The sequence below is a fragment of the Siphateles boraxobius genome, unplaced genomic scaffold (assembly GCF_051911475.1).
Source record: "Siphateles boraxobius isolate OS27281-9 unplaced genomic scaffold, OSU_SipBor_1 41, whole genome shotgun sequence".
NCBI lineage: Eukaryota > Metazoa > Chordata > Actinopteri > Cypriniformes > Leuciscidae > Siphateles > Siphateles boraxobius.
In genome coordinates, this window is record NW_027509042.1 from 39,426,936 (window position 1) to 39,454,640 (window position 27,705).

The 27,705-nt window shown below is 38.5% G+C and overlaps 1 protein-coding gene across 5 annotated transcripts; it reads left to right on the top strand.

Annotated features, from left to right (window-relative positions):
* Positions 1-1,924: 1,924 nt before the first annotated feature.
* Positions 1,925-27,450, top strand: slc44a2 (solute carrier family 44 member 2 (CTL2 blood group)). Of its 5 annotated transcripts, none has more exons than XM_077199598.1 (22): positions 1,925-2,145; positions 14,819-14,867; positions 15,027-15,100; positions 15,242-15,326; positions 17,354-17,438; positions 17,530-17,643; positions 18,828-18,888; positions 19,032-19,158; positions 19,354-19,437; positions 19,599-19,711; positions 20,081-20,212; positions 21,044-21,143; positions 21,377-21,469; positions 21,643-21,727; positions 22,305-22,567; positions 22,706-22,800; positions 24,026-24,129; positions 24,260-24,333; positions 24,434-24,504; positions 24,628-24,716; positions 24,819-24,903; positions 27,163-27,450. In XM_077199598.1, exons 1-22 carry the CDS (start codon positions 2,109-2,111, stop codon positions 27,270-27,272), a joined length of 2,130 nt encoding a protein of 709 aa, XP_077055713.1. In that variant the 5' UTR covers positions 1,925-2,108; the 3' UTR covers positions 27,273-27,450. The 5 variants fall into 5 exon arrangements, with proteins under 5 accessions (XP_077055713.1, XP_077055710.1, XP_077055711.1 ...); XM_077199595.1 differs by having other exon boundaries at positions 1,947-2,145; positions 25,716-27,450; XM_077199596.1 differs by lacking the exon at positions 1,925-2,145 and adding an exon at positions 5,990-6,118 and having other exon boundaries at positions 25,716-27,450.
* The last annotated feature ends 255 nt before the right edge of the window (positions 27,451-27,705 follow it).

Genomic DNA, 27,705 nt, shown 5'->3' on the forward strand with positions numbered 1-27,705 from the left:
TGAATTACATTCTTTTAAAGGCCCACTGCCTTGAAACGTGCAACATTATTCAATGTGTTTATGTAATTTAACAGGAAGACAAGGTGGGACATATCGAACAGTTAAATAAAAATAGCCAAAACTGTTTCGTTCATATCACAGCTCGGTCAGAGACGTTGAGCTCGGTAAAGCCACAGTTTCCTCCTAATCTCTGGCCGTTTCTCCTTCTAATCTCCATATCGCTTTAAAAAATATAGCATTCTGTGGAGAATTTAAATGGGTCCAATACGTTTCCTGGTCTGCACTGACTCGCACATACGTATGACCTCTGTGCTGTGTGTATCTGGACCGGAGCAGACCGTGTCCATGTGGACATGTGAAACTTACGTGAAATCACCTGCACGTGGTGCAAAGGGACAGTTGGCACCATTGATCAACAAAGCTTGAATTGACATTTTCACTTGTAACTGAAGATAAAACAATGAAATAAATTAAACGGGTATTTTAAGGTCCTTTTGAAGTTACTGACTGCTCCTTTATCACCGCCTTCCAAGGGCGTAGATTTGGTTTGAACATTGGGGGGGTTGAAGTTTGGGTATTCCTCCTGATATTGTGATCATGGTATAAATAATGGGGGGGTTGTAATGCATAGATTTAAATATTGGGGGGGTTATATCCCCCCCATCCCCCCCACAAATTACGCCCCTGCCGCCTTCTGTGACATTATGAAATAATTATTCCTGTGCCACTGCTGAATCTGACAGTGTGACCCTCCAGTGAGGTTGGAAACCAACTCTTTTGTTGTTGTTGCTGTTGTTTTGAGATATTTCAGTGTATTCTGAAGACATGCTTTTTGTGGTTCTTCAAGTGCCTTATATGAAGTCAAGTTACACTTTTATTACTATGGCGCTTTTATAGCTTCACATTGATAGACAGAAAAATAGCAGGATAATGGAAATTCATCTGATTCTGCTGTAAAGCAGGTCTAAAAGACAGTAGTGTCGTAATTTATCTCAAATTTAGCTTATGTAGTCACCTGCTTCTTTTGCCATGGTTGCCCTTTTGGCTCTGCAGCTTTGTTACCCTTTAAACCGAGTATTGTAAGCCATTAAAAAGAAGAGCTTATCTCTCTTTGATACTGCCTGGACTGAAAATGTATATGATTTATTTTATTCCTTATCAACACACGTCAGCCTGTTTAATAAATTCTATGTAGTTATAAAAACATATTGTTTTTTTAATATTATAAATACATTTTATAACACGACCCCTCAACACCCTTCACCCACTCCCCAGAAACAAAGATGGGGCACCTAATAAGACTTTCGATTCGAGCACTGGTTAAAACTAATTTTAAAACTCACAATAACAACTTTACACTCGCTGATTATTTTTATAATCCTTATTTTTTGACTATACAATTTTAACTTGCAGTTAAAAGTAAACCAGTTTAGTAAAGGGTGTGGGTGGCAACTTTGTCACCTGGTGTGAAACATGATTCTGTTTATTACATTATTCATGACAATCAGAGAGTATCAGATTTGGTAAGTATTGTTAAAACATTCATTTAATTAGTATTTCTAGGAACCGTCCTGGTTTTCCGGCGAACTGCATGAATTTGCAGTTTTTCTCGCAAAAAAAGGCTTTGTTGGAATTTAGAAACAATGTTGCGTTAAGGCTATCATTCAGACTCAGAATTTATGAGATTTAAAGTTAGATTATGTTTTTAAAAGTTGTCAATGGTGGGACTACTGAGTAGGCCTATTAAATGACCAATTTGTCTGTTTCTTTTGTATTTTACAATTAAAGGTAACTAAATGTGTGATTTCTTGATGTGCCAAGCGTCGGCGATTTTCAATGAAGGAGCCTTTATTTTTAATTGGCCTACACGACTGTCTGTCATTTTTCCCTCTCCTCTCATTGGTGGATTCAGCCCTCACACACTCTCCTCGGAAAAAACGAAACCCATCGTCATGCGTGTACTGTTAGAATGTGCTGCCGTCTGCCATACACCTCTACTGTAGAGCAGCGGAATAACTGATGGACAATTCCTCACAAGATTAGGCAACGGCGATACAATTCCTTTTCAGATATAAGTGACTGCCACAAGTCCGCATCTTTTCCTTGCAATGGAGCCAGAGGAAAAAAATCCAGAGTCCAAATATGGTAAGACGTTTTGATATTTAGGGTTCCTCCCTCAGAAAGTGGTAGGGATGGTCCTCTGATGGAAACAATGACTAATACATGGGGCGTGGGTCTCAGGCATTTTGATGAAGAATACTAGCCTAATGCAGACTTGCTCACTGGTTGTCGATTTAAATCATAAAGCACTTCATTAAACCAGTGCGAGAGAGGACACAATTGTACGGATGTGAGCAAGAAAACAATAGGCGTGTGTTGAAACACATGGCTGGCGCAATTACTCTCAGGTCAATAATTACTGCGTTCATCATATGGTTGCTTTATGCGCCCTAATAAGTAAATGTATTGCCTCTAGCATTGCATTACTACCACACCCATTATAAAAATTAATTTAATGAATGTGGCCGATTAAATGTTTGTAAAAGCATTTTCAGTGGCTTAACTCGCTCTAAAATAAGCCATAATGAAAATATACCAAGGTTTGTAAAAACGTGTGTGTGTGTGTGTGTGTATCAACTAAATGTAACATTTAGTTCTAATTTAGAAAAAGCCAATATTTTACTCTAAAACAAATACAAATTATTGTAACCATAATTCTTGCTTTAACTGTGATAAGACCAATATTACTTTGGCAACAAGTTTTTTTTAATATGTAAGTTTTTTTCAAGTAACACATTTTTTTATGGTTTAAGTTTTAGTTAATAACTGGAGATGCACCAATACTACATTTCTCTGTCGATACTGACAATTATTCAGAATGATATCTGTCAATACTGATACCGATACAGATATATTTATTTTCTAAAGGAAAAAATATCTCTCCCAAATATTGCTGCAAGCTATACAGAGAACCCTCTTATTTGGTACATTACTATTATTAGAGATTGAAATTAAAAACATAGATATTATATTCAAATGGTATTTATTTTCAGATATAATAAATACACTCAAATACAAACTAAAATGTTTGTATGCAACTAGGTTGCATTTATTTAAGCATAGGCTACATATATAATGTAAATGTATAATAAGCTCCACTGGTTAACTTTCCTGTTGTATAAATGCAACATTAAGTGACACATTGTTCACAAGCTGTTTTATTGACGGCACTCCGCGGGTTGAAACACTGATTAAGAGATTACATGATACATGATTTATTTTGGTAAGATGTACTGTATCTTTCAACGTACCCTCTGATGTGCATTCATGTTTTTTTCGTGCTATAACTTTTATTAAAGTGTACGAGATGATTTCGCTCCGCGCTGCAACTTAAACTGAGGCGCTACAGCGATCTATCTAGTCACATTTAAGAGTGTCAAAACTTAATTTATTGTTTGAATTTTGTGTTAAAATGGACTGAATAAAAGTTGCACCAAGCTCTTTGCGATTATTGGATGGGAGGTGCGTTACAAATAATGTTTGATTTAGGGACAAACCGTAGACCTGGCAACCCAGGCTTGAACTACGGGTGATTAGGGGAAAATAGAGCCTACTTTAAAAGGTTAGTTCACCTAGAAATGAAATTTCTGTCATTATTTAATCACCCTCATGTCGTTGCAAACCCATAAGATCTTCGTTCATCTTAGGAACACAAATGAAGATATTTTTGATGAAATCTGAGAGCTTTCTGACTCTAGACTGCAACGTAACCACCACTTTCAAGTCACAGAAAGGTAGAGAAGACATCGTTAAAATAGTCCATGTGACTACAGTGGTTCAACCTCGATGTGGTGATTGAACCACTCAATTGAGGTTGAACCACTGTATTTGAACCACTTTCCATAAGTTCAACACAAGAGAGATTTTCTTCACACACAGTATGAGTTGCAGTCTGAACATGTTTTTCCGTCGCCTTTTGATTGACAGAATATAATCAGCTCCGATATTTGGCTGTTTTTAAACAATTGCTTACATCAGTGCGTCTCTAATTTTATAACCCTAGACAAAAATGAAATTACTTAGTGAGAATCTACATTTCTACCAAAATAGCTACTGTAGTTTGTGTTTGTGTACCATTTTATGATCCCCCCCCCCCCAATTTTTTTGGTAGACACAGTAGAGAGAAAAGGAATTCAAGTGAAAGACTTACGATCTTGACCAAAGCCAGACTCAAACCCTGCTGTGCCATAAGCACCATAGTTCTAGATGTCAAAAAAGTGACTTCTAGTGGGTAAAATAACAAATTTTTCATTCTGACATCTGAAGTACTTGTTCATTTCCACCAGCCGATACAATGTGTAATATCTGAGACAATTATTAGCTTCAGTGTGTGCTGTTCAACCGAAGATGATTCTAGTTTAATGACACGGAAGGTGTGTATTATATTATCATGGGTCAGTAAATGAGCTGAACCTGGTTCAGGAGGTTTATATTCTGCTACTAAACTGTGGTCTGATTCTCAACTTTTCTCTTAAGAAAATGGTTAAGAATAATAATACTCCTTGATTACATCTTCTTAAAGATCAACTTTTAAAAGAGTCACTCAAAATGAAGAAAGCCTGATGAAACAATACAACATGCCTAAACTAGATTCAGCTGGAGATTCAGCTTTCCTAAAATAAAGGTTCTTTATTCCCATCTACGGTTCCTCAAAGAACCTTTAAAACCCATGGAACCTTTACATTGTAAAAAAGGTTCTTTAGATTATTACATTGTTCTTCACACTAATAAAACAGTGGTTATTTTAAGAACTGTTAACTGAAAGATTCTTCTGTGGCAGAAAAATGCTTCTTCTGTGGCATTGATGCAAAACCTGCTTGTAGGAACCGTTATTTTTTATTTTAGGTTTCTTGAGACTTTCTTGATCCTTCTCATTCCTGACTTTTAGAAGTTTTCAAGTTCTGCTTTTGAGAACAAGTTGTAACGTGAATTTCAGGAGTCTGGGCAGGAGTGATGTAGACTCACACACTCAAATGACTTGTAGTCATCCGTCTAGTTTGCATTATGGTCTTTTAACCACATGAACACCAGAGGTCTTTATAGTCAGTCTTTGACTAAGACTATGGAAAGTGCTTCCTTATGATGCCTGTAAGTCTAACTTATAAGGTTTGTTCAAGAATGACAATGGTTCGTTTCTCTCCAGTTGCCTAGCAATCTCACAACAACTCAGTAATGCCCTTATAACTACAAAGGAATCTCAAATATCCAAGCCCCTTATTGTGTTTGGAGGTCACGTGACTTTGCGGGTGGAAAAGGTCAATTTGAAACAGGGGCCAAAGTGTGTGATTAGAATCAAGCCGTAGGTTGCCTTCTGGACATATGTCTGAACAGATCAAGTTGGAAAAGAATGCACAATCTGTGGAAGAGAGAGCAGAGCAAATTGATAACACAGAAACATGCCTTTCCACATAAACAACAGCTGAGCACTACAGATTGCATTCATGAAAATAGCTCCCTCTTTTTGGTGCTTAAATTGTCAATCTGATTGGTTGATTTGTAATTTGAGGCTGTTGATCACTGCTTTTAATTGCACACCTGTCACTGATCTAACTTGCATGGAAAGGTTTATATGGTGGAAAGTTGTGCATTGTGCCTGACGTCTGGTGTTTCTGTATTGATCAGCCACCTGGATTTTCTTGGACTGAACACATGTACACATTCATGTAAACAACAATTGTCGAAATGACATTGAAATAAACAATTGTGCCACCACCATAAATCTTCTGTCAACACAGTCGCCCAGAAATATAATAACCTTCATTCAATCAATAACCGTGATTTGTAGAAGTTGGATTCAGTTTGAAAGAATTGAAGGAAATGCATTCATATTTGATGAATGTGTTGTATGATATGTAAATATGCGACACATTTACGGTCAAGGAAGTGCGTTTGGAGAGTAAAACAGTCAAGACGTATTACTGAGGATGCAAAACATGACTAGTTTCCTGTTTCAAGAGGTAGGAAGTTGTGTACAGACTGTCTGACGATAACAAACGCTAAAGCAAAAAATACTGAAAAGGCAATCTGATGGGAAAGGGTTCACATTATGGAAAACAAGGTTTGGCTTTTTAAATTCTTTCAGTAATGCATTTTCAGAGCATTGATGTGCTTAATATGCTTCACATACAGCCCTCTTGTGAATTTATGATGTCTCTGAATCACCAAACAAACATCGATCAGTCTCTATATTACTAGAGATTCATTTGGTCTAAAGAGAACACAATATTTTTACAGAGATTTAGGAAACATGCTAAGAAAGTTCATATACTTGTTTCTCTGAAAAACAATGCTATAGCCATTTCTACTTAGAAATGAGCATTTAGAATGTCTGTTTTTGTTTTGGTCTGTGCGATTCTACCCACTGCCATTTTACCCTATTTTGACGCCACGGGTTTAGCCACCAATTGATAGAAAACACTGCGTATTGCAGCCATGGAAGCCAGCAAACGAACTGGGTCATCAAGGCGACTTAATTCTACCCGACTTAAAAAGCCTCGCCGGCATCCATCTAAAACGTTTAATGACCAGAGCAAACATATACATTATCTGATCAACTTACAGTGTAACACTCGTCGCATTCCATTGACAGCTGCGTTTATTCCTGTTGCGTGTCCTCAATATGGCAAGGGGAAGGGGGCGAGGGAAACCACTTACTCCAATATTTTGAATTTGGACTGCTGCACACATTCAACCACTTGCTGTCATTATTACATACTGGACCTTAGACTTTGAATAGTTTGAATAATACACAAATAGGTTTCTTAAAGCAGTATGTGGCAGATTCGCAGCATGAGAAGAGCTTCATTGAGAGATGTGGGTCAGTGTGATTGTAGCTTTTTCGGAAAGCTTGGGTCATTAGGGAGCCGTTTGTGGATAGCTAAGTGCGTCTGGGTCACTGATGATTGCTCTAAATGGGTGGCACCTCAATAAAATAAACTGTCAATAGTGCGCACAAACACACACACACACACACACACACACACACACACACACACACACACCACACACACACACACACACACACACACACACCACACACACACACACACACACACACACACACACACACACACACACACACACACACACACACACACACACACACACACACACACACATACACACACATACACACACATAAAACAAACGCTTATTACGAGCCAAGGCCTACATTGGTTACTAGTGTAGTGTAGCCTCATGGGGGTCAAGGGCGGCGGCAACAATGTACCCAGCCAAATGACCAATAACATAAAATCATCAGTTATGAACAAAGAGTTAATACTAAGGATATCCCTTGAAACTAAGGAAGCTCAAACATACACAAAAATGTACAGTGTGGCCACAAAAAATACCATTCAAAAGGAAGATTTTCTTTCTTGTTGTTGTTGAAAGAAAATAATATTTTTATTTAGCTTAAATTGATCAAAAGTTACAGTAACGACTTATTTATAATGTTACAAATAAATGTTGTTCTTTTGAACTTTTTATATATCAAAGAATCCTGAAAAAAGCATCATGGTTTCCACAAAAATATGTGGAAATTGATAAAAGTGGCTTGGGATAAGCAGGTTGTACCTAGAGCATGGCGCAGAGCAGGGGGAGTCTTTATACCCAAAGAAAAAGATGCTACAAGCATCAGTCAGTTTCGCCCTATTTCACTATTAAACATCGAAGGCAAGATTTTCTTCAGCATTATTGCTCAGAGATTGTCAACCTACCTATTAAAGAATGGCTTCATTGACACTTCAGTTCAAAAAGCGGGCATTCCAGGATTCTCAGGATGCTTAGAACACATCAGTGTTATCTGGCAACGAATTCAATCAGCAAAAAAGGAGAGGAAGGAGCTCCACGTGACATTCCTGGATTTGGCTAATGCATATGGTTCAGTGCCACATGAGCTTCTTTGGGCATCATTTGATTTTTTCAGGGTACCGATGTCGATAACAAATTTAGTGAAAGCCTATTTTGGAGATTTGCAATTTAGTTTCTCAACTCCAGAATTCAGCACTACATGGCAAAGCTTAGAGGTTGGAATAATGGCAGGATGCACTATTTCTCCACTGGCTTTTACCATGGCAATGGAAGTAATCATTAGGGCATCAAAATGGGTAGTAGGAGGAGAGCGCTTGGCTTCTGGGATGCGACTACCACCAATCAGAGCATACATGGATGACATGACAACCATGACTACAACGGTAGCCTGCACTAATCGGTTATTGGGGAAGTTAACAGATAATATTGAATGGGCACGAATGCAATTTAAGCCCTCTAAATCAAGGAGCATCTCCATAATTAAAGGCAAGGTAGTAGATAAAACATTCTTCATTAATGGTGAGGCAATACCAACAGTTTCTCAGAAGCCAGTGAAGAGTCTAGGGAGATGGTACGATGGGGATCTAAAGGACACAGTTCGAGTGGGAGAAGTTAGACGACAAGCAGGGGAAGGGTTGAAGAGCATAAACAGCTGTGCTCTACCAGGCAAACTGAAACTCTGGTGCTTTCAGTTTGGTCTACTGCCAAGGTTGCTGTGGCCACTGACTGTGTATGAGGTTTCTTTGACAACAGTGGATAAGCTGGAAGCGTTAATAAGATCATACATCAGGAAATGGTTGGGAGTTCCACGCTGCCTCAGCAGAGTGGGACTTTATAGTAAAGGAGTATTGCAGCTGCCAGTCTCTGCTTTAACCGAGGAGTTTAAGTGTGCCAAGGTCAGACTGGAAATGACTTTAGCAGAGTCACGCGACAAATGTGTAAGGGAGGCAGCCCCTGTGGTAAAAACTGGTAGAAAGTGGTCAGCAAAGAAATCTGTAGTAGAGGCAAAGGCTGACCTTCAAATTGGGGATATCGTGGGACAGGTACAGCATGGAAGAGTGGGTTTTGGGCTCAGTTTAGCTCCTCCTAAATGCCACAAGGCAGGCCCAGCCCAAAGGAGGAAGCTGGTAGTCAACGAGGTGCGAAAGCAGGAGGAGAGGATGAGATGTATAAAGGCCATTTCCCAGGCCAAGCAGGGAGAGTGGATGAGATGGGAGAGTGTGGAACAACGCAAAATGGGCTGGCAAGACCTTTGGTCAATGGAAGAGAGTAGGATCAGTTTCCTTATTAGGTCAACATATGATGTTCTCCCATCACCGCAGAACCTAAACCTCTGGGTAGAAGAGGATCCATCTTGTCCTTTGTGTTCATCACCTGCCACATTAAGGCACATTTTGACAGGATGTAAGGTGGCTCTTAGCCAGGGTCGGTTTACTTGGCGCCATGATCAAGTATTGCGATGTTTGGCTTTAGCATTGGAAGGCAAGCGTAGTTTGACCAATAAATTGCCGCCTGTTCTAGCCAAACATTACACGCAGAAGACAATATTCCTCCGCCCAGGCGAGCAACCACCAAGAAAAGGTGCTAACACCAATTCTCGCCCAGGACAACTGGAAGCTGCTAGGGACTGGAAGATGCTGGTTGATCTTGATCAACGGCTTATTTTTCCACCTGAGATTGCCACCACTAACCTACGACCAGATATTGTTTTGTGGTCTGGATCAGCACGCATTGTTCAACTGATAGAGTTAACAGTGCCATGGGAGGATGCGGTAGATGAGGCATATGAGAGGAAGAAACTGCGGTATGCTCATCTGGCCACTGAAGCAGAACAGCGAGGATGGAGAGTCCAGGTTTATCCAGTGGAAGTGGGTTGTCGAGGTTTTGTGGCACACTCTACAACCCGGTTCCTCAGAGACGTCGGATTCAGTGGCCAAGAGTTGCGTCGTACAGTAAAGAACTTATCTGAAGCAGCAGAAAGGAGCAGCAACTGGCTGTGGTTGAGACAGAAAGATTCTAGCTGGCTGTGTACAGGCCGCCATGCTACGGTTTCGTAGAATTCTTGAAAACTTGAAAGGTCTGTTGGTTTATTTGTATAGGTTGTATAGTATTTACAGTCATTACGTTCCTGTGTATATTGCGTGAATGACGGGTGGTTTGGCAGATATTGTATTTTGCGGTAGGTGGTATGCCATACGGAACCGTTGCCACTGAAACTGCATATTAACGCACCAGTGGGGCTCGACAGCCTTAGTCAAACGGGTTGGCGCGTATGGTTGGGTTGCGGAGAGATTGTGAGATTGTGGTTAGGTCTCAGCAGCAACTGTTGGTTTATTTGTATAGGTCGTATAGTATTTACAGTCATTACGTTCCTGTGTATATTGCGTGAATGACGGGTGGTTGGGCAGATATTGTGTTTTGTGGTAGGTGGTATGCCATACGGAACCGTTGCCACTGAAACTGCATATTAACGCACCAGTGGGGCTCGACAGCCTTAGTCAAACGGGTTGGCGCGTATGGTTGGGTTGCGGAGAGATTGTGAGATTGTGGTTAGGTCTCAGCAGCAAGAGGGAAGTAGAGGTCAGTAAGCTGGGCTGAGTTGAGTGGGGGACGGAGGGGGGTGACTCTGGGACGCCAGAGTCACTGTCGAGCCCTCTTGAGGCTAGTCGACGAAACACTGAGGACGGAAGGTGCCCACTTGAAGACCCTAGAGATGTTCCCTACTCCGCTCAATCCAGGGGGTTGTTATGGGGGGTCCGCACTGTTGTTGCAGCCGTTGTGTGTGCTGACGCGCAATATTAACACCAGACAGAAGATTCACGTCACCAGATGGAAAGAAGCGTAAATGGATGGAGAAGCATAGGTTACTGTAAAGCTACGTCTTAGTTGGTGATTATCTTGGCGAAAGCCGAGTACAAATCAGCATGAAGTTTTAACATCTACTCTCGTGTAATGGAAATCATAAGCAGCACAACTGTTTTCATCAATGATAAAAAATAAGAAACGTTATTTTGAGTTTTTTTATTTTTCATTGTATAGCACAGTGGAGAGCAGACAGGAAGCGAAGTGGGAAAGAGAAGGGGATGAGATCAGGAAATTACCACAAGTCATAATTCAAACTTATGTTGCTCAAATTTCAACTGCACTACAAGTCAGAGCATGTAGCATTAGCTTCAACATAAAAAACGTTTCTTGAGCAGGAAATCAACGTAATAGAATGATTTCTGAAGGATCATGTGACACTGAAGACTGGAGTAATGATGCTGAAAATTCTTTAAAAAAATTATTTTAAAGTCCCTGTAAAGTCAAAATGAAGTATGTGTTCTGAGTTTGTCATATCACAGAAAAATGTGTTATTAGCCACCCAGCCAAATTTGAATGATAAAAAAGCCGGCAAGTATATAAAATAAGCTATCAAAATCTTGAAAAAATGAGCAGTAGTCTCGGCTCTCAAGCGCTGGGGGCGTGTCCGCTGCCTGCGCCGAAACCACGCCCACTCGTGGGACAGCTGCCGTTGCCATACTCAACTGTCACCCGCTACAGCCGGAATGGATGCTCCTAGCAGCTTATTAGGTTAATTATAACATAAGCACACAAGGCAACTTACACTCATTGTTGGGCACGAACTGCCGATGATGGCACCAGGATGAAGGGACCAGCGACGGGAGGATGAAGGCCGAGGCGGGAGATGGTCATTCGGCCCCATTCACCAGTAACAGCGGATTATCAGTGAATCCCAGTTGTCTCCGACGAAAGTTTATGAAACTATCCCGTGTAAAACGATCACTACAGAGGCGGGTTTTGGTGGTGATCCTCAGCTCTCTATCAAGGTGGCTCTTCACAAAATTAATCCACCTCTTCTTGATGTGATCGTTTTTAGGAAATTTAAATAAGGACACCGATCTGTTTTGTTCATGATCGCATCCAGGTAGTACAAATTTCCGTGACGAAGACATAGCTAACTAGCGAACTGTACGCTGTAGTAACAAATAACAGTACTGACATTGACTAGCGATTGAGCGGCAAACTGATGCGAAATGTGCTCTATTTATATTGTTAGTGGAGCGGCCAGCCTCAGTGGCTCTAGTGCGTCATCAAGTAGGGGCGTGTCCAGGAGCTCAGGGGCTCCAGTGCGTCATCGAGCCCCGCTTTTTTAGCCCCGCCCAAAAAATCCGGAAAATAGCAATGGTGAAAAACTGTTTAACGGTCTAACAGTACTTCACAGTTCACAGTCTTTGTAATATGTTTTAGCAATACATTTCAAACATTTATAATGTGTTTAGAATTTTTTTTTTTAAATTGCCTTTACAGGGACTTTAAATGCTATTGTGCTTGAACACTAAATGTTCAATGCACTAAATGTACAAATGTCTCTGCATTATGTAACAACAAATTCCTTTCAATCATCAACTTTCACAAAAATATATTTCTATACTGTTATATACTGTTCAAGAGACAAAATGTGTTTAGGCAGTTCTAGAATTATTAAAAAAGCACCAGCAATATTTGTTTGTGCTTTTATTTGTTTGGCCCTTGTTGATCTGTTCAATACAGTATTAATACGTTTTTAAGTATTCAACATTTTAGGGACATTTAAATCAAATAGTTTTGGGACCACATATAAGCAAATAATTAAACTCCTTAAAGAAATCCAAAAAATATTAAAATATAAATAAATAAATGGTAAATAAACTGAATTGTTTGGAGCAGCATGCCATGCATTGATGCTGTGAGGAAAAACATTTACTTTAGCTACTACATGATGCACTTCTGTCCGACCGACTTGCTTCCCTAAATAGACTCTGTAGCTTTGCCAATTCACACTTGGCTGAGTTTAGAAAAAGTGAGGCCTTTTTTGCCAAATATTCAGACCGATTAAACAAAAAGACTCCACAGCATCATCTAAATATGGCTGATAATGCAGCATTCTTGCTAAAGCTCGTCTCATGTAAGATGAATTACGTGACAGATGTAAAGACTTACCAGTTACAAAGTTGCAGGTTAAAGAAACATACACTTTTACCCAGTTCATTATATAGTTACTGAACAGAACCAGCCGTATCCGCAGTGTTTCACCTTAGACAATGGGAAAGAATATTTTTTGAACTGAGTTCACCTTTCATTGATCATCGGAAGTGATCCATTAGACTTTGACACTAACAGGGACGACTTTAAAAAAGGGTGTTGGGGCAGATGGGTCATTCCCTATTAAATCTGCTACTTGATTCTGTATGATAGCACAGCCTCCTCATTAAAACAGGAGCCAAACCGCATAGTTATCCATTTGGCTGCAACACCTTTAAAGGGATAGTTCACCCATTCTGTCACCCATCCCTCAGGGTGAGTAAAACGCAGTGTAGCGTTTCTGGGTTCTACGTCAGAACGTTGGCTCACTAGTATTGGCCGATGCTGGTCATGTGTGTGATGATAGTGCTGAGAATAGGCGCGCTCAACTCCCAAACCGTTTATGGGTGCGAGTCATAAAAAAATGATCAAATAAAGATGAAAGACCGCACTCTCTAGTTATGTCTCGTATATTTATTAATACCATGTCCACACAGACGCGTTTCAGCCCACACACTGATGATGGCTTTGGATGAAACGTGTCTTTGTGGACATGGTATTAATAATTATATGAGATATAACTAGAGAGTGCGGTTTTTCATCTTTATTTGATCATGTGTGTGATGACCCAGGAGCTAGCCAATAATGTGGTGACGTTCTGACGTAGAACCCAGAAGCGCTACACTGTTTACACTATGTCAACAGCGTAGAGAATGATGTGGAAGAGAAGCGATTGTTGAATAATGTCGTTATTTGAGGGGGTTTTGCGCACAAAAAGTTGCAATGATGTTGCTGTCAATGGAGGGACAGAAAGCTCTCAGATTTCATCAAAAATATCTTTATTTGTGTTCTGAAGATGAACGAAGGTCTTACGGGTTTGGAACGACATGAGGGGGAGTAATTAATGACAGAATTTAAATTTTTGGGTGAATAACCCTTTACGTGAAGGGAGGCAGAGAGAGACAATACATGGACACACTAGGCCTGGGTGGTAAAATGATATATACTACTGGTATGGTAGAAATGTGTTGGTAGAGATTGCAATACTTTTTATCAACCCTATTTTGCAACGGCAAATTGAGCAATTTTCGGTGAATGTGCGAGACTTCCTGTTTATCAGCTGCTACAAATAACTAAGAATAACAAACTATTTGCGCTACCAGTTTGCAGTATGAAGCAGCATAACAAGCTGTTTTTTTTCAGCTTAAATGAACTGGAAGCCGTGACAAATCGCCATGCCCGCACTTATGTTAAAAATAAGGTGGTTACCAATATATTTGGGCTATTATCTGTGGGTAGGACTGGTTTAATATCACTACAGAGAATGCATATGCAACACATGTATGTAAATTGTCAACTTAAATAGAAAGTTTATCCAAAAATATTTTGTTTCTCATTATTTACACCTTTTTGTTGTTCCAAACCTGTATGATTTCCTTTCCTTCTTCAGGACTCCAATAAGAGTTTAGAGTTTTTGGTCACACTTTAGTTTAGGGTCCATTTCTCACTATTAACTAACTATTAACTATGACTTTTACCTCAATAAACTCCTAATTTCTGCTTATTAATAGTTATAAAAGGTAGTTGTTAAATTTAGGGAGGAGTAGGATTAAGGGATGTAGAAAATTATCATTCAGAATAAGGCATTAATATGTGCTCTATAAGTACTAATAAACAGCCAATATCCTAGTAATATGCATGCTAATAAGCAACTACTTAATAGAATATATATATACAGTATCTATATATATATATATATATATATATATATATATATATATATATATATATATATATATATATATATATATATATATCAATGGACATGCCCACAAATGAAATTTCTTTTGGGAATAAATACACAATTTCAATGTCTTCCCAGGTGAGGCCAGGAAATTTGACCCCACATTTAAAGGGCCGATTTATAACAGGTGAGACAACGTTTATAAGCCAAATCTAATGTTTAGAAACCATTTGTTTATTTGTATTTTTGTATTTATTTATTTATTATGGAATTTATGTAATCTAATAACCTTCCTGGCAAGATTAGTGCTGTAGCAGTGAACGTGTTTACTTTTCTTGGTGAACAGGGGCTGCACAGACATTATCTGTTGCATACTGTTCATCTTGGCCTTGCTGGGCTACTTTGCAGTTGGCATTCTGGGTAAGATTCAGCCTATTAATTTTCACATTTCTATTCACAATGCCACTATGTTTAGTTGGGCGGAAAGTATTAAACCTTGTCCATTTGTGAGCACAATTTATTTGTCTTACCACACTGACAGTACTGTGTGTTTTGTTATAGCATGGTCTCAAGGTGACCCTCGGAAGGTGATTTACCCCACAGACAGTAAGGGCCAGTTTTGTGGGCAGGTTGGCACCCCACTTGAGTGAGTAAAGCTGTCTCTTTGAAAACGTACCTAGACATGTTTCATGTTGTGTTGGTCTCCACAAAAGACTTTTAATGCAATTCTGAGGCTTTTAAAGCCATAAAGATAACTATAATAGCATCCACACCAGCGGACTGTATAGTTCTGTTTATTCTAAGCGTGCACTGCAGTTTTGTCATCTGCCCCTTTATATAGAGAGCCTAAGTCCCTCCCCTTCCGGTGGACCACCACAGGACCTTATTTCGGAAGAATATTGTATGGTAGTCAATGGCGAGAGACAACAAATATTTGGATTTTGCCCTGAATTACACATATGATGTTTGTCAATTTAAAAGATACATTTTAAAGTCAAGAAAGTCGCAGTTTGATGTAAAACTGTTGAGGTATAAGATTGTGAAAATACGTAATTACAAAGACTACAAACCCAAAAGGCGCGCATGTGACGTCATACCTTTTCTCTCAGTGAATGAAGCTAACTTTACTGAAGCTAACGTCTGTCATTTTTTCTATAGTCTAACGTTATAATCGTAACGTTACGCCATCATGCCTGTGTGTTTTGTACCAGACTGCACACACACGAGCTTGGTGACGTACATAGCGCAAGACGAGAGATGTAGTTCATTGAGCGATTTTCACATAAAACTAAATGTTACTCTTCTGTTTTATGACAAACTGTGACTTTCTTGACTTTCATAATTATCTTTTAAATTGACAAACATCATTATGTGTAATTCAGGGCACAGTTCAGACGGAATAAAAAGAGAAGTTGTCTCTCGCCATTGACTACCATACATATTTTTTGTGAAATAAGGTCCCATGAGCCGGAAGCGGAGGGTAGGGACTTAGGCTCTCTATGCTGGAGTTCTTAAAGCATGATGAATTGTGATCATAGCTGTCAACCCTCCCGTTTTTTCCGGGTTTCTCACGTATTTTAGCTCTTTTCCCGCTGTCTTCCCGTTTTAGTATTTTCCCGTAAAATATCCCGTATTTTTACGCTCTGATTGTGTGAGACGTACAAGCTCGGGCAGATTCGGCTTGAAGTTGTTCATCCTCGGATGCGGCGCCGCAATCGCTGTTACAAAAAAAGCCGTGCACACAGCAAAGCGAAATGTGGTCTTGCGCACCCAACTGGTCATTTTTGCCGCGCGCACCTTCGCGCTCATGCGGACGCGTCGAGTATAAACCATGGTATAAACAAAGCTTAACCCTAACTCCGTGTCAGCGTGCGCTCTGATCTGTAAAGGGGCACAGACATCTACCAAATCATCTCCTGCAGCAGCCTCCGAACTTCCGAAGCACCACTAACTCCGCCTCCGTTTCCCTCGTAAGCTGATATTAGTAGGCCTATTTAAACATTCTCTATGATAAAAAATGTAACAAATATTTTAATAACACGATTTTGGCGGTTATAGAGTTCTAATGACGGTGTTCAACTATAACCGTCGGTCTCACGGTTACGGTCACACCCCTAACACACACACACACACACACACACACACACACACACACACACACACTGTCTCTCTCTACCTCTCTCTCTCTCTCTCTCTCTCTCTCTCTCTCACACACACCCACTGTCTCTTTCTCTCTCTCTCTCATACACACACACACACACTGTCTCTTTCTCTCTCTCACATATGTAGGCCTATATGTAGTTATAAACTCTTTAGATTGTTAATGATTAGTGCTTTTTTTTTAAAGTTTGTGGGTAAGAATCGTGTAAAAAAATCCCTTATTTTGGGGATGGATTCCGGGAAATCTCCCTTATTTTCAATGTTCAATGTTGACAGCTATGATTGTGATTGGCTGTCAATGTTTTTTTGTTGTGTAAGCTAAGTGATTCCAATGACAGTGTTTCTGTGTGCTGTTATCGTGGTGTGGACTCTTACATTTAGAATGATTTTTAAAACTATTTCTTTATTGTTATAGTTATAGTTATTGTCCTTGGTGTGAACGGGCCTTTACTCAGATGTATCTCAGACATGCACGTTTATTTTGTTCTTATCTTAATCTGTCTGAATAATCAGGAAAAAGCCCCTGCTGTTCTACTTCAACATCCTGAAGTGTGCCAGTCCTCTTGTCCTGCTGGAGTTTCAGTGTCCTACCACTCAGGTTTGGCACCGTTTCAATACACTTCTTTTTGAAGTACCATATGTATCTATAGTGTTTGTCACATATTACAGCGTTTTTGTTCATTTGACAGATCTGTGTGGAGAGATGTCCAAATAAATTCATGACTTTAGTGAAGGCTTTGAAAAATAACGATGACAGGGATTACTACAAGCAATTCTGCAAGGAAGGAGTAGACATGAACAAGGTAACTACTGTATGGAAAGGAATTTTTTGGAAGGAACTTTTTCTTGAATTCCCAGCAAAAAAATTATGTATCATGAAAAATACAATTATGATAAATAACATTTTGATCATACTGCCCCCAATTTTAGTACAGCGGTTTAGGGTTTAGGTTAGCAACCCTAAATTAAGGTTAGTGGAACAGTTTATTGAACCTGTTGACAAAATATTATTAAATATCTATAAAAAAAAAAAGTGCATATGTGTTTATGCGTATCATATTTGCTTCATCAGGCTTTTACGACTCACCCATGCTAAAGTTGCCTAAAAAGAGGAATAAAAAATCATCTTTTGGAAATTGATCTTAATGCCTTAATTAGAAAAATGAGGAAAAATCCAACCTTTAAGGACACCAATTTTCATTGTGAATGAATAATGTATCATAAATAAATAAATGTTCTTCCTTAAAATGCAGGGTGCATAAGTCAGGACACCCCTATGTTAAATTCCCATAGAGACAGGCAGATTTTTATTTTTAAAGGCCATTTATTCCATGGATCCAGGACACTATGCATCCTGATAAAGTTCCCTTGGTCTTTGGAATTAAAATATCCCCACATCTTCACACACCCTTCATCATACCTAGAGATTGGCATGGTTTTATTTCAGTTACCCTAATAGCTGGTTTGATTTGCATTGAGAGATGATATTATGGAAAGTACACCATCCCAATATCTAGGTTTATCAGGATGCATGGCCAAAAAGTAAGATGAAATTCTAATATCTTGTAATGTAAATCAGTGAGTTCTTTATACCAGTAGAGCAGACTACGTACATAAAATGCATATATATAAATACCAATTGTCTATATCTCCCAATAATATGTCTTAGTAAGATGGTATTTTAATGCTTAGTTTTATGATCAAAGCTCAGATTTTTTATTGTGGGGGCAAAACATAAAATGCAACAGTGATTATTGAAATATGTACAAATAAACGTTCCTCAAAATCCTTATGTATCATATTTGATACTCACATTTTAACCAGATTTTTCTTTTGAAAAAATGATGAATGGATAATCAAGTAAATCAAGTAAGTTACCCCAAGTTCTTTAGGGAACCCAAAATGGTGCTTCTATGACATCACTGCAAAAACATCCTTTTGGACCTTTTAATTTTAAGTGTAGTAAAAACGTCCTTCTCTTTTATAGAAAGCTCCTGAAATCCTGATGGATGGCTTGTGCCCTTCAATACTCACACCTAGCAAGAATTGTAAGCCTGTTCAAAACATACTTGTTAAATCACATAAAGTAGTTAAGCTACTCCGATTTAAGTAATGTTGTTTACACTTAACAACTGATCTGCATTGTATCAGTAAATTGCCTTACAATTATGACCGTCACCCTGTGTTTCAGTCACACGGAGATGCTTGCCCGCTCTAGAGACCTTGAAAGGTGGTATAGTTGTGGTTGGCAACAAAACTATGTACACAGATGATAAAGGAGAAAATATAAATGCAACAGATCTCCTTGAAGCCTCAAAGTTAGTGACATTATGCATTTGTTTGTGTTATTATGCATTTGTCAATTATAATATATTATTGTGTAGGTTCATATTATTTCAAATATTTTAATAATATTTAAATATTATAATACTATTTAAATATTATAATGTGAATCATATTGAACATTAAATCATTTTGATTATTATTACCATGCATATGTTTGTTTTTTGCAGGAAATCTAATGTAGTGGTTGAGGCCCGGGCAGTAGCCATGAGGATCTTCGAGGACTATACTCAGTCCTGGCACTGGATCCTTCTGTAAGCGCATTATATTCTATGTTCATTTTATTTCCTCTCTGCATCAGCCTAAATAACAGCCAGTGTTCGGTTATGGCAGTCAGATTTAGTGTTGGTGAGCCCCAGTGATTTCTAGATGAATTACAGGAGCATTGATTAAATCTTTATGCGGTCCTTTTCAGTGGCTTGGTGATCGCCATGCTGGTCAGTCTGATCTTTATTCTCCTCTTGCGTTGTCTGGCTGGAATCATGATCTGGGTTATGATCATCATGGTCGTCATTGTTATTGGATACGGTAAGGGCTGTTGTGTTGTCTTGTCTAGAGCTCTCAAATAACATTACGTGCCCCGTGCATGTTTATCCTATAGTTACCAAACACTTTAGCTGTGTTTAACTTTAACACAAAATCAATAGAAAATAAATAGATACAAATATATATTTTGCATAAAGAAATTGAAGCCTGTTTTAGGATCATTAAGATTTTCTTGCTGTGTGATATTAAGCACAATTTCCTCTAAATTCTTACTATTGTAATGTAATTGCAAATCTCATTATTATCTTTGATGATTTTCATTATTGTTGCAAAGTCATATTTTACTGAATTATATCAAAAATATTGTATTCATTGTATTTATGCTTTTTCCCCCTGTCCTGTTCTCTGCAGGTGTTTTCCATTGTTACATGCAGTACGCCAGTCTGAAAGGAGAGGCTGGTTCTGACGTCACTATCAAGGATCTGGGTCTACAGACGGATTTCTCTGTGTACTTGCAGATTCGGCAGACCTGGCTTGCCTTCAGTGAGTTTTTACATCATTATGTCAGTAATATGCAAAGCAAAAATCAATACATTACCATTAAAAAGTTTGGGGTTGGTAGGATTTTTATGTTAAAAAAAAAAAAAAAAAGATAAGCAAAATATTATGAAATATTATTACAATTTAAAATAACTACATTTTGATCTTTGATAATTTATGTTGCACAGTGTTTGAGTGTGTGGCTGCTGTATTTTTACAATTTCCCATATGATTTAATGTAGCAGCACCTCTCTATAAGACTTTTTTGACGGATGAGCGGTGGTTCTCTTCTATTTTTTCTATAAAATAACTACATTTTAAAATGTAATTTATTCCTTAAATGCAAAGCTGCATTTTCAGCAAAATTACTCCAGTCTTCAGTCACATGATCCTTCAAAAAATGTCTTATATGCTGATATGATGCTCAAGAAAAAAATGTTTTAATCAATGTTGAAAACAGTTGTGCTACTTAATATTTTTGTGGAAAGTGTAATAGACACATATTTTTCAGGATTCTTTGATGAATAGAAAGTTCAAAAGAACAGCATTTATTTGGAATAGAAGTCTTATGTAACATACTGTAAATGCCTTTTCTGTCACTTTTGATCACTTTCATGCATCCTTGCTAAAATAGTCTTATTAAATAATCTTACTGACTCCAAAGTTTTGAACAGTACTATAAGTAAACATACTGTATATATACATGTTCATTTAAATAAATAGAATAAGTAACATTAAACAACTGCAATTGTGGCACTTAAAAGAGAAATAGTATGTACCTGGTTTCTTTGTCACAATTCATTTTCATTACATTCCTCCTTTGTCACCACACAGTAATTATCCTGTCTATTGTGGAAGTGGTCATCATCCTCCTCCTCATCTTCCTCAGGAAGAGGATCCTCATTGCTATTGCTCTCATCAAAGAGGCCAGCAAGTCAGTCTACCTTCTTACTGTAGAGCAAACCTTGTTTTCAGATGTGTTGCTGGCGTTGTTTGGTTTCATATTCCATATTATTGCTTTCTTTGGGTACTTTAATATCATTAGTAGTTAAACAGCAGTGTTTTTCGCTGTGTGATGGATTAACTGAGGCTTAAAGTCATGAAATAATAATTAGGTTAACTGGGAGTGTTACACAGGAAGTTCTAATAATCTCATCTATTTTTCAGGGCCATCGGTCATGTGATGTCATCATTGTTCTACCCGCTGCTGACTTTTGCCCTTCTGACTTTGGTCATCGCATACTGGGCCATCACCGCCGTGTATCCTAAAGAAAATAATGCATTGACACATCACAACAAATAGACAAAGGCATTACTAATTTGAACTGTGCACTGTTTTTTAAACACCATCATTAGCCCAAACACTTTAGTAATAAACATTTGGAAAAAAGTGAATTTTAGAAAGAAGTAGTTTCTCCTTAACTGTTATTTAGGTTTTTGTCCACTTCCAATGAGCCAATATACAAGGTTTTCAATACAACCGAATGTCCTTTTTCCAGAGACACCTGCAAACCTAAAGTTAGTGCATTATTATTTTTATAATATAACTTAACATAAAAGCAGTCATGTTGGCTATTCATTGACAATTGTATTGCATTGTGCTGCATTGATGTCAATCAATGCCTCTTTGTCACTGATATAAATGAAGCATTACAGTGTATGATTTTGGGAGGGGGAAAGGAGTGAATAAGATTTTTTTTTAGCTTGAAATAAATTAATAGTTTTATTAAATAATTATGAATTCAATTGATCCAAAGTGTCTGTAAAGACATTTATAATGCTACTAAATATTTCAAATACTTTCCATTCATCAAAGAAAAAAAAATGTATTTTGGTTTCCTCAACAAAATGTTAAACAGCACAGAGCAAAACCGTTTTTTAGCATTGATAATAATAAGAAATGTTTCTTGAGCACCAAATCAGCATATTGTAATGATTTCTGAAGGATCGTGTGACATTGAAGGCTGGAGTAATGATGCTGAAAATTCAGCTTTGCTGAAAAATTACATTTAAAATGGAAAACAGCTCTTTTTAACTGTGCATTTGATAAAATGCGCACATTTAATAAAGTTGCATTGACTTGATTTCTCCTCAGACTTTCAACAGCTCAAATATCACCACCGAATGTCCTGATGCTGAGTGTCTGTTTGCGTTTTATGGAGGAGAGACGATGTACCACAAGTACCTGATTCTATTCCAGTTCTATAATTTATTCCTCTTCTTCTGGTGTGTCAACTTCGTGACAGCATTGGGCCAGGTCACACTGGCAGGGGCCTTTGCCTCCTATTACTGGGCATTCAAAAAGCCTGAAGACATACCAGCTTTCCCTGTCTTCAACTCTTTGGGACGGGCCCTCAGGTGTGTGGCTAGACGAATAATTTTCAGTTGATTTTCACAAATTTAGCAAAAATGCTTCTTTGAATTTTTAATACAGTGACTTTTTTCATGTGATACATTGAATTTTTGTATGCTCTTTATTGCTCACTTATTCTCCAGGTATCACACTGGTTCTCTGGCATTTGGTTCCCTCATTCTTGCCATCGTTCAGGTCATCCGGGTCATATTGGAGTATATGGATCAGAAGTTGAAAGGTCTCACTGGTTCAGTGTTCTCTATATGTTTTCTGTACAGTGTTTTACAATATTTTGCTTCAGGATGTGCCTTCAGAAACTATTCAGATCCCTTCACTTTTATTACAATGTATGCATTATGAGCAATACCCCCCCCCCCCAAACTATTTAAGAAATAGTCACAAAATATTTCACATTTAAATTGTCATCTTTTACTCGCCCTCATGTTGATCGCAACCAATATTATTTTCTTCCTTTGTAAAAAAGGAGATGTTTTAAAGATGAACGCATTTTTGCTGCTACGACACGACTTACAACTGACTATCCAATAAAAATGCAACATGAAATGGCATATTGATAAACGCAACAAACGCTAAAATATACTCACCTCAAGCTCCATTTGCAAGATTGGCATGCCAAGTTGGCATCTTTTCCCTAGCCATGACCGTATCACATTCTCCTCTTTTGCTGCCTCCTATTTTTTCAATGCACATAAAAACCACAATTGCCAAAGTGCGATTCATCTTTTTCTATTTGTTTGCCACTAACAAATGCTGATGAGGTTTCATTCTTCTATACTAACTTGCATCGTAGCCTACGATTCAATTGCTGTCATCATCATACAGTCTACATACATATCGTACCCAAGTTTATTAGATCCATGTCGTACAGTGTGATTTGTTCGAGCTGTGGTTTTATGCCTGGCACAATCTGGCACACACTAGGAAACTAGGTCAACTTTCTATGACAGGGCAAAACACAATGAAACTAAATCAAAACAGAGCATACACATTACACTTGGCAACCACTGGTCAATTTATGGTTTTGTTGTTTGAAAAAGAGCAACATGAAAAATCTATTTATTTTGTTTTAAATAAAGAAAGTCAGTCATACAGGTTTGGACATGTGAGCAAATAAAGGCTGACACATTTTCATTTTTGGATGAACTATTTCTTTAAAATGCTATAAGCAAAATCCATAAGAAAAACTACCAAAAACAAAGAAACATGTATCACATATCAGATCATCTCAGCTGCTTCTTTGTTGAAATGTTTTTTGAAACTTGATTCTATCCATCTTTTGGCAAATATAATATGCTGACTGACAGGCAAAAAAAGTCTGCAATACATCTGTATCAAATAAATAAGTGTGGGAAGTGATTATGGAGTACTGTGGAATACTTTATCCATTGTATTCTGTCTGTTATATGTGTTTGAGTCTTGATTGTGTGATTTACTCCCTACAGGTGCCCAGAATAAGTGTGCAAAATTCCTGCTCAGTTGCCTAAAGTGCTGCTTTTGGTGTCTGGAGAAATTCATCAAGTTCCTGAACAGAAATGCCTATATCATGGTACTCTTTCTCTCTTTTGTGCATTGTTTCTGGCAAGGGAGCATCAGTAGTGCATGTTTAGTGTTATATCGCTCAAACACAATTGCTAAAAACCAAAGCAGAGTTATAATGAAGTATTTTTTCTTTTCAGGTGGCAATATATGGTAAAAGTTTCTGTACATCTGCCAAGGATGCATTCTTCCTCCTGATGAGGAACATTGTCCGGTGAGTGTTATTTAAATCTAAATCTTTTAGTCGAGGTTTTGTGTGAATAAACAGATGAAACAGTCCAGGGTTGAATCTCTTTACTTGACTTGCTTTCTAGTGTGGTAGTTCTTGACAAAGTGACAGACTTCCTCTTATTTTTGGGCAAACTCCTTATCGTTGGAATTGTGGGTGAGTGATTTGCTCACAGACAGACACAGATGTCACGTGAATTCAGAGGTTATTTGGTTGGAACTGACTTCCCATATTCCAATTCACCAATGTAACACAGCATGCTGTTTCTTCTCTTCTCAGGAATTTTTTCCTTCTTCTTTTTCACGGGCAAGTTTAAGGTAGCGGAGAACGTTGCTCCATCCCTTAATTATTACTGGGTGCCTTTATTGGTAAGTGATCTTGAGTTGAAAGCAATGCCAGATTGTCCATTTGCAATACCAAAATGTAATATTTCCAGACTGCGTTTTAATTACATCTCCCTTCATTTACAGACTGTGGTGTTTGGCTCGTATCTGATTGCTCATGGCTTTTTTAGCGTTTATGCCATGTGTGTGGACACACTCTTCCTGTGTTTCTGTAAGTGTGAAGTGTTATTTATTTCACGATAATACGTAGTGAACAAATCGAACAAGTTGTCGATGTTTTGGCTGCGTTCGGTTCTGATAAATAGCAGCTGTTGTGTTCGATTTTTATTGGGTGTTTCACAGATGTTAAACTTTCATTGTTATCAACAACTAAATGCATTAGCACTCAAACTGCACTCTTTCCATTCTTTTAACTGTTGTTCTTTCCTACAGTGCAATAGAGAGCAACAGTGACCACCCATCAGAATCCCATTCATTTTCTCTATTATCACTTTAATAGATTTATATCATTTTTATAAAAAAAATTATTGTGATCTTTAATCAAAATAACTCCCCCTCCCTCTTGTAACGACATCTCTTCTGTAGAGTGTAGAGAGACCCAATATTGTCATCCACAATGCTTTATAGGAGTGGGCAATCACTGCTTAGCATTTTTGGAATTCTTATTCATGAAGTTGGCTATTAAACACAATTTTTTTTGAAAATTGAATCACATTTATGGCTTCTACAGAAGCACATATCCTTGCTTTACAACCTCAGAGCTCATGGTTTATCTTTCTGTATAGAGAAAATGACTGGGACTTTTACTTCCGTGACCCACTGTTGACATATCTGCATATCACAAATGCTTACAGGGGCTTTTGGCTTGCTCTTTGTCTAACCATTTCCTTTCTTTCTCTCTGTTTTTCTCTCTTCCACATGATTTTGTCCAATCATGTGTCCTTGTGCTCCTTTCTGCTACGTGCACTCTCAAAACACTAATATTTAAAAAATATCACTATCAAATACAAACACAAATTTAAGGCGAAGACCTGGAGAGAAATGACGGCTCTTCGGACAAGCCGTTTTTCATGTCCCCTGAGCTGCACCAGATTTTGTCTATAGAAAAAAGCGCAGAGGAGACAGACCGTGCCGAGATACCAGTAATACATGTGCAAGCCGAAGAGGAAGTCCCGTTGCAGGAGAATGGAGAGGTGCAGCTCAAAGAGCAGGTAGTTCTTAAGCAGGAGCAAGAAGAAGAGACGCCACTAAATCAAGAGACGCACATTGACGAGCCTCCCCAAGAAACACATCCTCCCGAGGCACCCGTGGCCGCCGAGGAGAAACCCGAAGAGCAGATTAATACGCATGAGCCTGAACCTCCACAAGTGACTCCACAGCAAAATGGACCCCAAGAGGTGGATGGTGACGACAAGGAGGAGCAGGCGGCCCAACCTCAAGCTGAACCACCACAGGCCGAGAACCTACAAGAACAAGAACCAGAGGAACCGAAGCCTCAAGAAAACGGACCTCAAGAGAGCGAGACCCTGCTCACCCCTCAGGAGTAGTTGTGCAAGGAGGCTCATTGAAGGTGGAGTTTCAGAGAAGCCTACTAATTTGGGAACTAGTGCACTTTGGTGGCTTTAGCAAGCCATTAGTATACAAAGGAAAGTACCTCCTTCATTTGAGTCATAATGTTTACTCAATCAATCGATTTTGAGAACATTCTTAAAGTATGAGCTGATTGAACGGGCGACAATTGTTTACGTGGACCTAAACCCCATTAGATATGCCTACATAGCACTTGTAGAATGTGACTGTGTTTGTGATTTATGTAGAACGTTTTAATGTAAGGACATGTAAAAGTGTAATGTAGGTGCTCGACTTGTGCCTAATTATTGTTACTTATCAATGTCTTAATCATTTTGAAGAATGCAAAAAAACAAAAAACAATTTTGCAGTATCGTTATGTTTACAGCAACAACTACAAAAAAAGCCCATCTGTTTACAGTCATGCCAGCCAAGACCAAAATGTAATTTTGTAAGAATTTGTGGAAATGTATCTGAAAAATGTGAAAATTATATGACTAATGTGGTCATTTCATGGTGCAGTGTAACAGAACATGAAAAAAGCACCGAAAGTATGTGAACTTAAAAACAAAACACTCGAAGAAAAAAAAGTGTATTGCCCAATATTTTGGTCTGCTCTGGTTATTGTATCGACAGATTGCAACCTTTTCAATGCCTGATATTTGTCGCTGTTTGCCACTCTATTGCCTCTTTTTCTACCTCTGTGCTTCACTTTTCTCAATCTTTGCATGTTGTTAATGTGATCTCCCAGTGCTTTAATAAACTGAACTCTCTTTGTTGAGATCTCAAGCCTTTCTTTGCTCACAAGGTGATGCTTCTATTGTTACCGTTTGTACTATTTGGCAAATGTTTCATGTTAAGATCATGCTACTGTTTGTTTCAACCTAAATTGTTCCAACAGTGGAGGATCTTGAACGCAATGATGGCACAGTGGACAGACCATACTTCATGCCAGAGAGACTGCTGTCCATCCTCAAGAAGTCCAATGAGGGGCTGAAAACAGTGGACTAGGACAAGATGAAAAGATTGATTGAAAGAATTTTGTAGGGAGAGAAAAATAGAGAGACCTGCCATAATTGCACTGATTTCATGGCTCAACTCAGGCACCAGTAAATTATGCCACGTCATTACAGCCAAAAGTGTTACAAATCTATTAATTTTGTTTTTGCTAATTACAGATTATTGTGTATTTTGTGTTGTCATTTGTATATACAGTATTATGCTTTATTAGACTATTAACAACTATAACTTTTTGAATATCTAATTATGTGTTACTGTATAACTTCCCTGCAAACATGCCCCTGCGGGGCCCACGCTGGCTTTTTGTGGGCACAGTGGGCTAGGGCCAGCCCACGCCAAACCTAAACAGGCCCAGTGCGGGCTTGCCCAGGCGAGGCCCACTGCTTTGGGCTCACCGCGGGCTATCTGTGAGCAGCCCAAACTA